The sequence below is a fragment of the Haliaeetus albicilla genome, chromosome 6 (genome assembly GCF_947461875.1).
Source record: "Haliaeetus albicilla chromosome 6, bHalAlb1.1, whole genome shotgun sequence".
NCBI classification, from domain to species: Eukaryota; Metazoa; Chordata; class Aves; order Accipitriformes; family Accipitridae; genus Haliaeetus; species Haliaeetus albicilla.
In genome coordinates, this window is record NC_091488.1 from 23,840,267 (window position 1) to 23,857,872 (window position 17,606).

Genomic DNA, 17,606 nt, shown 5'->3' on the forward strand with positions numbered 1-17,606 from the left:
TGCCAAGCAGGCATCCAAGCTGGGATCTCTGACAAAGCCTCCAGAGGAAACATGTTTCCCCTTGCATTGGCAAAGGGCTTTAGGGGATCTTTCACTCTCAAGAAGCTGCCTAATGAGATCTGCCCTACTATCATTTTTACTACAACTTGAAGTACCCAGGTAGCGCTAGAAGTACTGGAAGACTGACTGTTGTCAGGACAGAATTAAAAAACAGTGAACAGCAGGAGACAGAGACAACCACAGATGTTCTGACCAATGGAACCATCTTTAAATATGTATATTTGAAAATTTTCTGTGATTAGGAAAAAAGTTAAAATAAGCACTAGATGGGCAGCTGCTGAAGACTGAAAAGATTTGTCAAGAACAACTTTAAAAAAAATGACAGTGCGATGGCAAACTTGAGTTCCAAAAGTCCCTAAAAGTCCACAGAACTATCTCCATTCTAACAGATGTGGAAGCTGAGGAATAAGGAGATGTCAACGCTTAAAAAAAAAAAAACAAAACAAAACCAAAAAACAAACAACACATGGTTAAGTCATGACAGAGGACATCAACCCTAACCCTCCAGTTCGTTAATCAGACTCCCTTGCCTTGGGATTCTTTTATTATTGTTATTACTGCAGGTGAGTGAGCTTTTATTAGCCATGTCAAGCATTAAGCATGTCCTAAGCTTCCTTGCACATTCAGCAATTTCCCCCCCATGTACAAACCATACAGCCAGCAGCAAGTTAACTAGTTAATAAGGTTGGCAGAGACACAAGATGTTGTCAGAATAAAATTCACATGTGTTAATACAATGACCCAATTTTCACTGTCAGCTGGATACCCCACTCAGAGTGCTGATTAAAATCCTAGCTTGCCCAGGTAATACCAGGGGCAGGGAAATTATGCTAATTCAGGCTGTTGACCACAAAGGCTCCTTCCAGCTCTTTCATGCAGGAATAAAGGATTTTAGCGGGTTTTCTAAGATTCCTGCCTGCCTACCCAGTTCATGCACTATTAAAAAAAAAAATCACATTGATATGCACATATCATTTAAATAATACACCAAAAATACATCAAGTAGCAACATAACCTTGATTTTAAAAACATGTAATTGATGTTTAGAACTTCAATGCCTTTTCAAGTATGCAAGTCTAGCGTGATCAGAACTGTACGTTAGCTGTACAAAACCAACAATTTTCATCGTCTTGCTCCTAAAAGAAAACTGACAGATACCATTACGGTGTATCAAAGGAATTTTTTTTTTCCTGAATGAGCTGCAAATGAAGAAACATCATTGGTGACCTTAACTTCAGTCTGAGGAAAACAGACATTTTAATTATTAGCTCTAAGCTCTGGTCCATATTAGTCAGTCAGGCTTCAGTTACGCTTTTTTTTGGTAAATAAAAGGGACGTAGAGGTATGTACTTCCAGCCTAGCAATAGTGTGTGTAAAGGTAACATAAATACAGCGTTTCTCACCGCAACTGTTAAAACCTATCATAAACTACATTCATACCTCGGCCGTACATTTCCTTTTAATGATCTCTGTACAGTTACAGCTTTTTGTCAGAGCTTACACAGAAAAACAAAATGTCTTAAGTGATGCGGATTACAATAACTGTTTTCTTACTTAAATTATTTTCCTGAATAAGCAGTAAGAAAATAACTTTCCTGCACCTAAGAAGGTTATTTTCCTTTCTGTTGGAAAATGTAACATTTCTGAGCAAGTCACCACAAACCACACCAGAGCTGTACAGTCCCATTTAGCTGCAGAGAAGGAGGGATGCAGGCTGCCCAAGCATCAGCTGCAAGGGGACATTCAGTATTCCCAAACACACAACTTATCACTTCGTTTCAATACAAAGTACTCATATTTAGGCATAAAATGTTTTGGATTTTGGTTGTTTGGTTTTTTTTTCCAAGTGGGCTGAAGATGTTATGGGAGACCACGGCTTTTTTTTTTTTTTTTAGTTCTGTGTTTTAAACACAGTGGGTTTTCCCATCTTAAATAGGGATACAAGGTCATTAAATTAAATAGGTTACTTAAAGAGGTCACCCAAACCATAACTCAAGTCTGAAGCAAGTGAAAAAGATATTGCAATTCCTAAGCCATTTCACACTGAATTACAGAATACAAGGATGAAACCAGTGCAAGACCAAACAGTTCATTTGAAGCTGTGCCCTTCTAGTAAGATGTAATTTTTCTTGTGTACTAAGAAGAAACAGGGAAGAATATATTAAAATAAAGTCATTTAAGCTTTATTTTATATTTTACAGCTCTTACGGCTGAGATGAACTGTTCCTGGTCTTGACAGTTACAGGATTAGAAGTGACATGGAAGGGCATTTTATTTATCCAGGTAAGAAGTTCAGTGCTAGCAGCCACAACATAAGCTTTTTGACATGTTCCACAAACCACCAGCTGTGCCCCAGAGTTGTCATCTTCTTTAGCAGTCACAGGCAATTCAGCAGCTTTATGTGTTACCACCAGTTGTCTCTATTTCTAGTCTAAGGGCATCAGTATCCCTCCCACATGAACTATTCTACTAGTAAATGGAAATCTTAAGTAACAATTTCATCTTGATCTCCTACAATTAAGTAAGGCACAGCACAAATGTTTTGATTTCATCAAGTATTGTCTTAGAAACATCACCCATTCAGATGACTAGCAAGATGCTGTGAGCTGATGCTGCTCCTGGTTACAATTAGAGACCTTAAACACCTAGAATAGATGCTCTGCTGCACACTTTCACAAGTAAAACATGTCAAGTGATATGAAATCGGGAGAATCAGATTCCTGTATGGGCCAAATCAGAAGCTATGAAAAGGCATTACTTCACTTGTACAGCACTGACTGGCCAATCAAAATCCAAGTTTCTTTCCTATTCACATAGAACGTAATTTGCAAAACTGACAAAATTGGAAGCTATTATACTAAAGGTACTAAATTACTTTCATAGCTCTTTACCATCTGCTTTAGTATTCCGTGATACCACATTCTGAATGAGTTGCTACCTAACCTGAGTGACAACAGCACACACCCCTGGAGATGTTTTTGCCCAGAGCACCAAGAAGCCGTGCTGTCACCATGTGCCCTAGCTGGGGTGTTCAGGAGACTCTAGTCTACAGTTCCTTCTGACTGTGTCTTTATACAGTATTACTAGTAATAATATAACCAAAAACATCATATGCAGAAATTACGCGTGGAAGGAAGAGTACAGGACTCCGCAATTTAAGTAATGAAGATATGCTGGCTATATAAGCAACTCAAAATGCAAAAAGGTTTTGCAGACTAACTGAAACCACCTAAATCAGATGCTGCTGGAAACCAGAGCAGGGAAAGGCTTCAAGAAGTTGGACAGTTCATTTGTGCTTCCAGAATTCGGATCCCTCCTACAAAAATTCCCCACACTGATCAGAGTCGCTGCTTTCCTCTCTCCATTTTGCAATTAGGAAAAATACACCAGAAAAAGAGTCCAACACCCTTCAGGTACAGCATTCAACTTTCATCCTGCCTGTCTGCAGCTCACAGAACCACAGCATCCAGTCCTGAGAAGTAGAACAACTGTCATTGCATCACACAGCCTTCTCCACTTCCCAGCGGACATACTGCCTCCCAAGGTTTTTCCCCGAAGAAAAAATTAGATTACTGAAGGTAAAGTGATGTGCTTTCAGATGTTAATGTCTCTTCTAATATTGCCATGCTTTAAAATTGTTACATAATCAAGTTGTGTAACCCACATGCTCAACTTCTTTATAAAGCTACTCCCCGCCCGCCATCTAGCAATCCTGGCATCATACAAGGTTCCTGTATGAGTTGCACAACTTTCTTAATGTTTCCTGAATAATATGGTAGAATTGTGGAAATTTCAGTGACTGTGCTAATGCACTAAAAGCGAGGACCCAGCTAGCAGCTGCTGCCACTAAATGCTATAGACTTTGCGTATTCAAAGCAACTTCACCAGTAGTCCACAGCTGAAGTCTTCAAAACTCCAGCTTATGAGGGTGAAACTAACATTGACCTACAACAATACAGGGGGGGGATATCAAAGGATCCTTAAAGGATCCCAGTTTTCAGAAACTTGACTTTGAATGGAAGTCAGAAGCAGGGACAGTGCAATCCTCCAGGCCAGTTTTCTGCCAGGGCAGTTATTTTATAAAATTAAAGGTTCATATTCTTCTCCTAATAGCTGAGCCTGTACCATTCTGCAAAAAGCCTACAGCAAGTCAAAACAGCAACAGAATCATCGTAGCTCAAGTACACACACTTTTCTGTTAAGATGCAAGTCTTCATATTGTGAGCAATCACCTACAGTCACCCCACAAGCGAAAGATAATTTCAGAATAAGCTGAGACTTGGAAAGGTAGGCAACATTCATAGCATTCTTTCACTCTACTCTTGCTTTTGCTCCTTGATCAGCTGTTTTCTTCACAAGCTCTTTGGTTTTATGGATTTTACACACAAGAACGCAAGGCTAAGTCACTGTCATTAACTGTTTTCTGAAACAGTGTAACAATTAATTGCCTATCAGCATTATCCTAGAGCCTGAAAGAACCCAAGCTTCTCCATCTGAGAAGTAAATTTGTAATAGTAAGCTCAAAGTACACAGTCTAAGATGTTCAGAGGAAAAAAAAAAAAAACACCACCAAAGCCAACAACAGCAAGAGAGACCTTTCAAGAAACTTTATGCAAGGCACTGTCTATGTATATATAAGGACCACAAAGGTTTTGTACAACTACCACATGACAAGTGCCCTCTATTCTTTCAGGACACACTGGGGAAAGCACTAGCTGCTTTGCTGGAATTCCCACAGACAAGCTGGAGGTACTCAGCTTCTCTGATTCACAATCACCTCATCTCCAAATAAAAGACCTGGGGCAGCTGAGGCATGCAAGTGCCATCTGTGACAAAACTGCCACCTTAGGAAAGAACTGAAGTCTTGAACTTAAGTCTTGAGGTTAAGGTTAAAAGGGTGTAGAAAGGTTTCTTAGAGCTCTTCAAATAAGAGACAAATCTGACCCTTCATTTTTTATTAGGTTTCCTTTTGTATTTAAGCACAAATCTTAATTTGAAAAAGTTCCTAAAGGTTTTTCCACCAGTACTCCATTTAACTTCATACGCTTGTGCACACATGTATCACATTTTTTATATATGCACAAAGAAGTGACTGAAACATCTGGCATGGCACAGGTACACATTTACATATGAAGATATGCATACATTATGAACAAATGTAAGCTAATAGGCCTCCAATGATATAAACATAATACATGCCATTAATGCAAACGGAGCCCATGCCAGACTTTTCGTTTCCTAAAACTAAGTATGTGCCCAAGACGACACTGGAGAAATTACATTCATCTTAGGTAAAATTACAAGGACAGTAACCAGTTGACTTACAAGGCCAAGAGGTGGGGAATATCCCAAGTCAACTTCCTTTGAATCAAAAAAGATGCATGTTAATTGACTATATAAAACATGCTTTGAGTGCTGTAAACCTGCTTGTTTGAATTTTAAAAGACCAGAATTTATCAGTTTCAGGAATTTTTGGTTCTACCTAAAATAAAGAGGGAGGAAATTTAAGCTAACGTTCTTTTCCAGTCTCATGTTTCAGAGTAACTGTTGAGATTGCTCCAGTATGTTTTTAAAGTTGATCACTACATCTGTGTATCTACCATTAGAAACCACAAATAAGTGCATGTTTTAAAATATCTGAAGTTTTACTTCCCTTATAAATTAATCGGGGGAAAAAAGCAAGAAATAAAATGATTAATGCTAGTATGGTATACACAGCCATATTTATTAGTTCACTTCCAATTACATAAAGAGAAAGCTGAAGCCATACACAAGTGCTGCTTTAAAATAAAGACAGACTACTGTTTTCTCCAACAGTTTTATTTCAAAAAGTACACAAGTCTGTCATGGAACTACAGCGTTTTAAAATTTTGGATTTTGTTTTTACAAATTCACTCACAATACTTCTATTTTAAAATACCACTCCCCCAAAAGTGTGAATATAAAACCTCATACTGAAATTCATATCAATATTCAAGTCCATGCTTTATGCATGAGAAGTGTGATGTAACATCATAACATTTTGGATCCCAGGAAATATTATTGCTCCAATTTCAATTGAGCTGTGCCTCAATGCTAGAGGACCAATAATCAAAGGGTCCCATAAAGCACCTATCAAGTGTATAAAACAAGGTTTAAGTGACACAAATAGTATTATGTCTTCAGATTGGAACAAAGATCTAAAGTGATCCAGAATAGTACACTGTTAAGAACAAAACCAAAAGCTTATCATGGAAACCAGTAATATACAATATTCAGCATTACAGAAAAACTTGCAATTAAGAAGTCTTACTTGTACTATTAAGCAGGAAGCATACATCTAACATGAATGTGACTATCAGACTTGATAAAGATGTATGCATGTACATTTCTTTCAAAAGTCATGTTTCATCCCTCCAACAAGGCATTTCTGTGCACTACACAGTTTTGGAAGAAGTATTCATTTTTAGGTAAGAAAGTTGCAAACAAATATCTTTAAATATGCATTTCAGAAAGTTTATGAAAATGTTTGTAATGTATGGACAAGTGTTACATAGCCTCTACAGTATTACAAGTCTAACACTTTATTCACATCATACTAAATTGAGGGTTTTCTCCTATATATAGTAGTCCTCAACAGGCAAGTTTACAGTCATGACATTAACTAGGTTTCTTGAGTTCACTTAGAGTATTTACATAATGGTACCACCCCACCCCTTTTTTTTAATAAAATGAGACATTAAAAATGCCACCTTCTAACTCTTATTTCAGCTGCCATTACTTCCTAAAAGAGTTCTGTTAGCAGTTATCTGTAAGATCGGACACCTCGCGTGTTTAACCAGTTCACCACCTACACAGCTAGAAATCATGGCTAAACTACACTAGCTGCTTTTGAGAATCATAATCCAGTGTAAGCGAACAATCTATTGACAAAAGAAATAATTTATAATAGCAGTATTATGTTTTCATAGTAGTGTTGTATCCATTCAAAAAGGCATGATGATAGCAACTTGAGGCAAAGTTTACCCCAAGTCAGAGGTTCTTTATTTCAGATAAGGACTATGTCAGATTCTATTTCTTTTATTTTCCATGCAATTACATAAATAGACAGACACTGTCAAGGCTGCTAAGCCTACCAGCTAGGCTCTGAGGGCACATCACACTGTCCTTCTGTTCTGTCCATTTATTATTTTGTACAAGCTGACAGAGCATTAAGCATGTGTAAACTCTGCTCTGTATGCTTTAGTGAGATAGGTTTCTGTTCTTGAGTGTCCTAGGGCTTACCTGACTGTAAGTACAGGGTCTCAGGCCAAACCAAAAAAAACCCCAAAAAAACCCCAAAACCAAAAGCAAACAAACAAAAAAACCAAAAACCACATCTCATCTCACATATGTCCACAGATGGCCAAGAACCAAATGCAGTAGGTTTGTTGCCTGGTTGCTTAGGTTTATAGCTATCTCTCAGTCTGTGATTCAATTTAGTTTTGTACTCAACTTGTATTTATAATAACTATACCCTTTTCATTAAGGAAGGCCTTAGTTTCAAGGTAAACGATCAGTGTATGATTAAAATCTCAGAAGTCTCTTCTATCACAATAAGTGGATGCAAGAAGATGTCTCCTCATCTGTTGTTCTTCATAAGCGCATGTTTGGCACAGTTACTAAACCTATCATTTACCACACAAGTAAAAGTCAATCGTCCATCTCATTGGTACAACAACTGAACAGTTTTCAGGAACATAAACATTTAGATCATAAGTAGCAATTGAAGGAGTAACTGACATTTTGAAATACAGAACAATACAGAGAGAGACACTGAAGTCACATCCAAAAATAGGCATGAAGAGGTATAAATAGTACATAAGAATCAAGAAATCAGATCACAGTGTCATGTTTTAAGAACTGTACCATCATCTAAGCACCTGTTCAAACAGTAAGTTTAGGCACCAGAAATTTCATAAAAACTGAAGTTACAATCAGGCAAAGTTTATTGACAAGGCACACATGAAAGATAAAAAAACCTGATCTATAACAGTATCAGTTTACAATCTAAAAAAGTCCCAAATGTGTAAAACTAAGTCTAGAATACTTAATAGCCATTCAAGTTTCTAAATTCAGTATGAAGGGTATATTCCTTATGTTAATAGTGCCAGCCAAAAATTGTGCACCTAAGTACAGGACAAACATTTAGTAGTAAGCCAAAGAATTTATCACAGATCTATAAGCAGCTACAAAAGAGCAGACACTAAACCTAGTAGTTTGGGGAAATGTTTTCTCTCACACTGTTGCTACATACAAATAATCCTAACATCTTTCAACACGCTGTTCAGGTATTTACTTCATCAACATCAGTGCCACATACTATATGCCTTTAGAGTTTTCCAAAATACCTTGCAGTTTAACATCTATCCTAGAATAAGCTGAAGGGACTCACCCGCTCCCACCCCCCAGCACAGGATGAAGAAGAAAACAGAAAATAGGAAGGAAGAAAAAAAATCCACAAAGACTCAAACTGCACTAAGATTTAAATCCAGCTTCCACTGGTATATAGTATCAGTCATCAGAAGCTATCAGAAGTCCTTAAGTATGTGTGAAGGTAAGATAAGGAATTGTTTTGTTCCTCCTGTAATGCTTTAAGTTTGCAAAACTGGGAAGAAGAGTTTTTAATCTTGAAACACAAGATTTGTATCAACAATTCTGGATAACTATTTCCTCTCGGATTCTGGCTGCATGAAACTCTTGCTCCTTAAAGTCTAAGTGTCTGTTCATAATATTTAGGGCTGCTGAAGAGGCAAGGAGAAATTAGCTTTAAACTCCTTGCAAATTCATACAGAAAGATATTAGCATCTTAGCCTTTACTCTGACTACTGCTTACATGTGTATGGGAAAAGATGTTTCCACAGGGATGTTAGAGCAAGAGACAGATACCAAATACCAGTTACTTAACAGCTTTCATTAAAACACCATGGAGCTTTTAGGTAATCAGTTTGGAAAAAAGTAAGAGCACTGCCTTAGAATCTAAACAGGCTTTGGAAAATGCAAGGTACAATTAACTTAAGACCTGTATAAAGACACATATTCATTCTTACTGTGACAGTAACATTTGATCTATAGATTTAAGTTTAGATACCACTACCAACAATGTGACAGGACCCCTTGCATCAGATAACATATTAAGTTATCTGACATGACTAGAACTAGTTATTACAGAAAAATTCATCTTTCTAAGAGTTTGCAAGATCTCCCGTCACATTTCCACTCACTGAAATTTTAAATTCAGAATAGATTCAATAAATTAATTGAACCAATCAAATAACTGGTAGCCCCTGAAATAAGAGCTCAAGAAGTGCTCCAGACAAACGTTACCAGGTTAAAGAACTGCATAAATACTCAGTTTGAACAGAATTCAAAGTCATCCTCAGTATTTCAGCCCCCTGCAACTATATCAGACAGTGGCTAAGTTCAAATATTTCTGTTATTCCAAAATTGAGGATAAAGTTTCAGGAACTCTGATAAACTTCATGGTCTACATATGAAATGCTTTTGTTACTTCTCACTTGTGTCTCACTATTACCTATTCAGAACTGCACATTAGCTGATAGCGTCTCTTCAACAATCTACCAGAGGTCCAAATACCTTCAGTGTCCGACATTTATTTAGGAACTTCAATGCTTTTAGCAAATAGTTCAACTGTCATATGCTAAAAAGTTTAAAATTAAAAATAAGAATTGGTGGCTTTTCAAACTTGTTCATCTTCTTCAAGGAAAATTGCATGCCATTTTTTAAATGAGGGATGAAACACAGTAGTTTTCTCTAATACTTACAATGAACACTTAAAAAAAGCAGCATTTAAATTAATAATATTTTATACTATGGACCCATCTTTGCTTTGTGCTGGAATCATCACAGGAACAGCTCCCATTCTACTTAAATTAGGTGCAGCTACCTTTGAAGGTGCAAAGGTTGGGTTTTGAGCAGGAGTGCGTTCAAAGTCTTCACTTGGGACTTGGCTGTATGGAGTTTTGGTATATCCTTCCATATTTGAGGGAGACATTGAACCCAGAGAAGAACGATTGCTGCCTATGTAGCTGCGGGCTGTTGAACTGCGACTTTTTGGAGGCGGAACATCTTCTCTGAAATAAACAGAAAAACAGTTCCAGAACAAGAGTTCAGTCACCGTTACCATGTGGGAGCTTACAAAACAAGCTTTCAGTTTGTTTCTTTCTATTCTGACACAGTAGCCAGAAGAGGCTCACACATTAAGGTAAAAAAAAAATTTAAAAAAATAAAAAAAAAAAATCAAGTATTCATTGCTTTAAGATCTTTACTGAAGTTAGACATGACTACCTACACCATATTCAAAACAAAAAGTTCTCTGACAAGCTGTTAGTATGTTAATAAGCTTTCCAGATTAAGACAGAAATCTCAACTGTTAAGTATCTTATTTGCAGAAATACACATTTAAAAGTTAATCTTCAAATAGTACCGCTCAGAAACAAGACATATGTCATTACCTGATATCATGATGTACTTCCTTCTCATATTTCTTCTCTCTATGTTTCTTACAGCAACAGAAGATGAGAAAACCCAGTACACAAAGACCCAGCAGAGTTCCTATAATAGCTCCAGCAATTATACCAGCTGTATTTATAGCTAGAATAGATAAATAATAATACTGTTTGTTAAGTGTCAAGTTTCTATGACCAACTTTTTTCTCTTAAATCAACATTAAAAACAGTATGTTTCCACATGATCCAGGTTAATAGCATATCACTGAATCACAGAGGGTATGCTTCAATCCTGCATTTAAAACAACAGTAAGAGTTACAGCTTTCTGCATAAAAAGTAACATTTTGGGACGTAAAGACTTGAAGTGGCAACTATCAGTTACACAACAGGGTTGGTTTTTTTAACCTCTTAGGAATTTAGAGAAACAAGATTATTCAGTTTTAATACACAAAGTGCTATGTGACCATTACACAGCAAACACTTACGAGGGGTGACATTCAGCTGAACAGAACATTCATCCGTGCCAACTCTGTTTGAGGCAACACAATTGTATGTACCAGAATAGTCTTGAGAGGCATTTTTCAAGAGAAGTTCCCCTGTATTTTTATCTACAAACAACAAAAGATAGAGGTTTACCATTTTCCAAAATTTAATTCCATATTCAGTATTATAGAATTATTAATCCAGCACATAGATGAAATCTTAACTGAAAACCGCCATATTAAAAATATCCAAGTAAAACCAAAAGTGTATCATGCTGCAAAATACTATTATTTGTAACAAGGTAAAAGACTTTTACCTTAAATTTTATTGCACAGCATTTGACTTTAATATTAAAGCCTACAGTCTAATTGCTCCGTCAATGGATAGGAACAGATGCTTAGAACGGCCAATTCTCTCATCCTAACATAGAATTCTAAAATACAAAAGATTAACTGCATCCCAGAAGTACCTCCTTCTCTTCTTTCTGTCTAAACCGATTCTACACAACCAGCTCAGATGCCTGCAGAACCCATGCTCAACATGAGGTGGATCTAACCTGAACACTGCACTCCAATGGGTGACCAATTAAATCTAGCTATGCTGACAGTGTAGGAGACAATCCATGAAAACAAAGAGTATTTCCCTAGGGCTTTCAATGCCATTGACAGCTACCTTTGTGAGATTCAGTAGAATCTGAATATAGTAATATGAACTTCAGTTGGCTTGCATGCTTTAATTGCCAATAGATTTGCCATCAGCACTGCCAAGAAACTACATCACAGGAACAAAGCACCACACAAATACTTAGCTCTTCCTCCCAAAGAAGCTAGGTAGTGTCTAGATTTTTGAGAACATGTTCAGTGTCCCCAAACCTATATTCACAAGTCCAGAACAAACACTGTTTTATCAAGTTACATGCCACTTTTGCATACTTCCTCACTAATTCTTGTCCAGCACTGATATTGTCAATTGATTTTTTTGTTACCATGAAACAAAATTTGGGATGTGGAGAAAGAAGGGACCTAACAACAGAAGCTTAAGGTCTTGAGTGGTACAGAGAAGGACACTAGTGATCAACTGTTCACTGTCAAAACAAGAAATAAGACATATCAAACAGCACTACCAGGAAGCAAGATCAAAATGAAGAACAGTATGAGGTTCTTCGTATGTAGCTGATTTTGAGGGATCTGTGTTCAAAGATACTACAGATTCTAATAGACTACAAAAGTTTAAAGGAAACTGGAGAAGTTCACAGATGTCATTTTTTGTTTGTTTTAAATCAATTAAACTGAAGTCACATCTGAATTTCCTGAGGCATAAATTACAGGATAGGAGACGCCTATGAGGAACAACCACACAACTTAGAAATTCTCTCTACCCTAGACATCCACTTTGGCTACTCTTAGACACGTGATACCACTTTGTCCTGTATGTCCTACACAACCCGAGTTAAAATACATCTATTTGTAAGCAGATTCTTAAACTGCTTCAACTGCAAGGAAACCCACCATCTCAAGGTTTAAGGTTTTTGTAACTACAAAGAAGATCAAAAAGAACCTGTACTGAGCAGTACTCTTCCAAAACATATTTCAGAATAACTTTTACAAAGCCAAAACTCATAAATTAACCTTCTACAATGAAGTTTTCACAATAAAAATCCAATACCACCACTATAATAATTTGGAATCCATCCGTCAAAATTCAGAATATGTAACTCTGTCCTGTATGTCAGCTCTTATAAGAAGAGGGTAAAGCCTTCTCTGTTACTCAAAAACTTTTCTTCTAAAGACATGTACCCTTTTTTAAGTAAGAAGTTCTGCCGCTTGATAGGGAAGCGAAGACCTCAGTTCAATCTCTAATAAAATTCAAGCTTTTATCTCCACTACCCTGAAGACAGCTCTAAGCACTAGTCTAGACTCTGTCCTGACTCTTCCCTACTGTCTATTTGAGCACAAAAGCAGCCAACGCCAGCAAACGAGAACTCGCAACACTCAGGCATGAGCAAGCATAATTCTGCAGCCTAATGGTAAGAATCACAACTTAAAGCTTGAAACATTTCCCGTATGAATAAAAAAAAAATAAAAAACCAACTTGTTTCAAAGTCATTTACGCACTGTTACTCAGTGAGAGGGCACAAGTGACACCTATCTTGACTACTCTATACTAATATTAAGCAGGAGATGCTCACAAGTCAAGATAAGCCAAAAATACCAATGCAATCTTCCTTAAATATTTCAGAGTAATAAATAAAAGTTTGACAGTACTCAGCATGGAAGTGGCAGGAAGTTCCTGTGTGCCAGATACTCTCCTCCAGTCATAAGACAAAAGTGGGGATCCTTCTTGTGATGCACATTTCAAGATAACGTCTTTTCCAATCTCTTGTGATCCTTCAATGGAACATTTAGTTCTTGCTGGCTTTACTAATAAACAAAGTATCATTGAATTAATAACAGTCACAATCAAAATGCTTACTAGTTGTGTTCTAGTAGGTCAGCCCATTTTGGTAAAGACAAAGCTTGTGCAACAAACCATTTCTATGCATGGAAAGATTTTCTACATAATACAAGCCAGGCATAGAACTTTTAAAAATTGCTCATTATTCTGAATATTATTCCCTTCATACCCCAGAACAGAATGATGTCCACCCCTCCCAAAGCCTCAATAATGGATGCATCATCATAGATTCAGTATGACTTTGCCCAACAGAAGTTTTAATTTCAGACATCAAAGATAGGATAAACACATTAAAAATGTCACTGAAAATTCAAGAAAAGCATTATCTTACCAAGTACAGTCAACTGTATTTTTTGGCTTTGAACTCCAGGAGCCTTCTTCACTTTGCACTGGTATGTGCCAGTGTCTGCTGACTTTAAATTCAGGATATCCAACGAACCATCACCAGATCTGGGATCAGGATTAGTAAACTGCATCCGCCCAGTCATAGCAGCATAATAATGATTATAAATTCTGTCTACAGCATACATAATTATCTATTAAAAAAAGAAATATGATTCAGAAATCCACTTCACATGTAAATGTTCAAAATAATTTGGTATCTTCAGATTCTTGACAGTTTCTTTCTACTGTTTTAAATAATCCCAGAAGTATGACATAGCCAAATATCTCAATCTTCAAAATACCACCACACACAGTACTCTACTGAATACTCCAACCAAACGCCTGCCCAAGTAGCAATATGTCAGCACTGACCTCTATCTGAAAGAAAACTGTTTAAAATTGCTCTAATTTCATCCTGTAAAACCTGTCTACTAAAGGAGTCATCTCATTGATAAGGCTTTGAAAGAAAAGGAAGAGTTAATAAATAAAAGAATTAATATATTTAAAATTAAATCCTCATAAATCAGTTTTCAATCAGGAAAATAATGCAGGTACAGAAGCATAGTTCATTTTCTGGAACTGAAACATATTTAATTTGAGAGTTCTTCTTTAAAAGACAAGTTTATAGTGAGAAATTTCTTGACATTTCATACTTAATCTGCTATTCCAAAACTTCCACAATATTTCAGACGACTCGTGCTTCAAAGTAATTTGAGATCACAAGCATCCCAACTTGAAAAGGTGGAAGTTTAAAAAGTCAGTAACAGAGTTCATACATTCACCTACTCAAACAAACTGAATTAACACTGTCCAAAAAAAGTCTCTACTTACTATTTGTTCCTTCTTTTGATTATCTGCTGGTATCAATACCCACTCAATATCTAGTGGGCCTTCATCTTCTTCTGAGAGTACAAAAGTACATGGCAACGTAACTTTCTCTCCTTGTGCTTTTTCAAATGTTGAATGCCCAACTGAAGTTATACTTAGGCTTCTTGTTAGACCTATAAAAATATATATTCATGTTTTAAAAACACTTCACATGCATTTGTCATCATAAGCATTCTATTATATATTAGTATATATTCAAGTCCATCACATACTTTTCCTGTACAGAAATCATGCCATTAGTCAGACTTGTCACCGCTTAAGAGATCCTGTGCAAGTACATCACTGAACACAATGCAAATTCATGTACTGCTCATTTGGAATCATATCCAACATGCCATTACATCTTTCAAACCATACAATTTTTTTGTATAATTCAAGTCCCATACAAAGCTAAACCAAAAATTTTCAGCAGCAGCTTTTTTAAGTTATTAGATAATCACCTTACCACTACTCCCTCACTGTAAAACAAAAGCATGGAACAGTGATGAAGTCTGCTAAGATGGACAGAATTGTTGTGAAGTCCTGGGTTAGATCAAGTTAAGTTATTCTGCCTTGAGGTATAAGGGCTCTTCTACCTACAGGGAGTAGACAAATGAATCCTTTCCAAAAATCTCAATGAGTTTTTTAGATTCGTTTGCCCTTTCTGCTTGTCTTGCTCCTCAAAAAAGGCTATGTAATCCTTATCTGTATGCCTCTAAGCAAAACATGTTTCCAAACCACAAATTTTCCTCAATTCAGCCCTGAAAAAGGCTCTATGCAGTGACACAAACAGACTTACTCAAAAGGCCCGATGCAAGATTCCCCCTATTCTACAACAAACATAGGCTTCCCTCATCAAGCATGTAGACCCATGCATCACAGTCAGGAAGTGGAAAGCTCCCTTTGCTTGTTATGGAAACAGGTTTGGCATTTGTACATCCACTGTTTTGTCCACCTTGCTGGGTACCATGCTCAGATTTTCACAGGCATTTAATGTGCATAGGTTGCTGCCCATCATAGCTAGACAGTCACACCGATGTTACCACAGCCACAACAGATGCAAAGGCACAAGAAGAGCGGCCAGTGTGAAGAAGATAGATTGTTTTGGTGCTTCTGTAGAATCATAGCCTCAGATGAAATAAAATTAAAAATAAAATTAAAAATTATTATACACAGTGCATTTGTGTCTTAACTTGCACTTCTGCGCTAGCTCAAGTTATTATCTAACTACTTCTCCATATAGGAGAGAAGCTGTAGTGCATTTCTGCAGTAGATCAGGCTGCAACAGCTATCCTTCTACCTTACTAATATTCTGCTCTGCATCAAGTCTTTGGATTCTCTTCCTGATGTCAAAACAAAGGGATGTTTAACAGCTATTTAAAAAAACCATAAAATCATTCAGAAAGAGAAAGCACCTGACATACTAAGTTCCAGACAATAGCCTGCAAGAAAAGACCTTCACAATTGTTAATTACAAACATACAGTAACAAATTAGGTAGGATTATTTCTCTTCCTACCATTCATGGTATTACTTTGCATGGTATTACCTTCATTCCAGAAAAAAACCAAAAACAAAACCAAAAACACCCAAGAAACATCAATTTGAAGTATGAAAGAGATTTAGGTGCATTGTTTCTTACCAACCCATGTACATCTTTTTAAAGATAATTCTAACAGGTTGTATCACCTCTTTTTTGACCACAGTAAACATAGCTGAGCAATTAATTCTCTGCTACTAGTTTGAATTGATACTATTTCCTAAATGATACTGATCTCCATGAATACTAGTTGACTTGCCACAGATGCTATCCCCCCTTCTAAAGGATCCTTTCAGGCTTCCAAGTGTAAAACTAGCCATTCTAAACCTCTTAAGAAGGTCATCTGACTAGTGAAATATACTACAATGTAATCCTTAAGTTTGGCCAGCTTTGCATAAACAAAGGCAATATTACTACTAGCCATCATCTCTAGAAATGGGTGGTATCAGAGTACATTCACGTTTCCATAAAGCACAGTAGCAAAGAACACAAATTCCTAATCTGTTTTTCAGTGACTACCATACACTTCTGTTCCCCTCTCCCCCACTGCCTCATTAGGGAACTGTAATACAATATTCTCAAGTTCATTTCCAAATTGCATTTCTGCATTTTCATTTTACTATATTAAAGAAATGAGATGGGATGTCAATATGGGATGATGATGAAATACATTATGATGTTACTTCCTTAAAAGCCTCAAATCCGTAACCCAGGAAATTAAAAGCTTTCATTCTGAAGTAACAGTTAATCACTGAAACAGTACTTCTGCTCTGTGACAGCATCTCCAGTAACAGCTACTTTGCCATCTGAAGTTCCACAACAGATGACCACAGAACACACATTTGCTTTCCCCTCTCCACGAGAGGACCTGCTGAGGATTTCACAAAGTGTTCAGTAATTCGGCTAAGAGGAACACAATGACATCTGCCTCTTCACAGTGGGTAGTGGGTAACAGAATTCATACTTTGGGGATGCTACGACACACCTGTACTACTAAAAAGTATAAAACCTCTGATTTACACACAACATGGCCAAAAAAACCCTGGACAGATGAGTATTCATATGTTGATTTTTTTTGACTAATTTTCTAAACAAACAGGACTTGTACAATCTATGTTTTATTTCTCTCCCTCTTCTACCATTACTTATTCATCTCTTTGACAATTTCAAACAAATACAAAAGCAGAAATAATAGTCCAGTGCAACCAGAAGTCCCTGAAGTTATTCATTTGTTCTGACATAGCTAAGAAGCATTAGATTCTTCAACTATCCCTTGCCTCTTCATTGCCAGACAACTCCATGCGAGTATAATTTCAAAGTGGACATTATAC

The 17,606-nt window shown here is 36.8% G+C and overlaps 1 protein-coding gene across 2 annotated transcripts in view; it reads right to left on the bottom strand.

Moving 5' to 3' along the window:
* The window catches only part of CXADR (CXADR Ig-like cell adhesion molecule), a 36,427-nt gene that overhangs the window by 3,346 nt on the left and 15,475 nt on the right, over positions 1-17,606 (bottom strand). The window contains exons 2-7 of one of the 2 annotated variants that reach the window (XM_069785328.1): positions 14,701-14,870; positions 13,817-14,021; positions 13,296-13,451; positions 11,034-11,156; positions 10,554-10,692; positions 9,986-10,172 (exon numbers count right to left, since the gene is read on the bottom strand). In XM_069785328.1, the coding sequence (XP_069641429.1) occupies positions 9,986-10,172; positions 10,554-10,692; positions 11,034-11,156; positions 13,296-13,451; positions 13,817-14,021; positions 14,701-14,870 (980 nt within the window). Of the gene's footprint in view, positions 1-5,766; positions 10,173-10,553; positions 10,693-11,033; positions 11,157-13,295; positions 13,452-13,816; positions 14,022-14,700; positions 14,871-17,606 lie in introns of those variants that run through there. The other variant, XM_069785327.1, reaches the window with a different exon arrangement.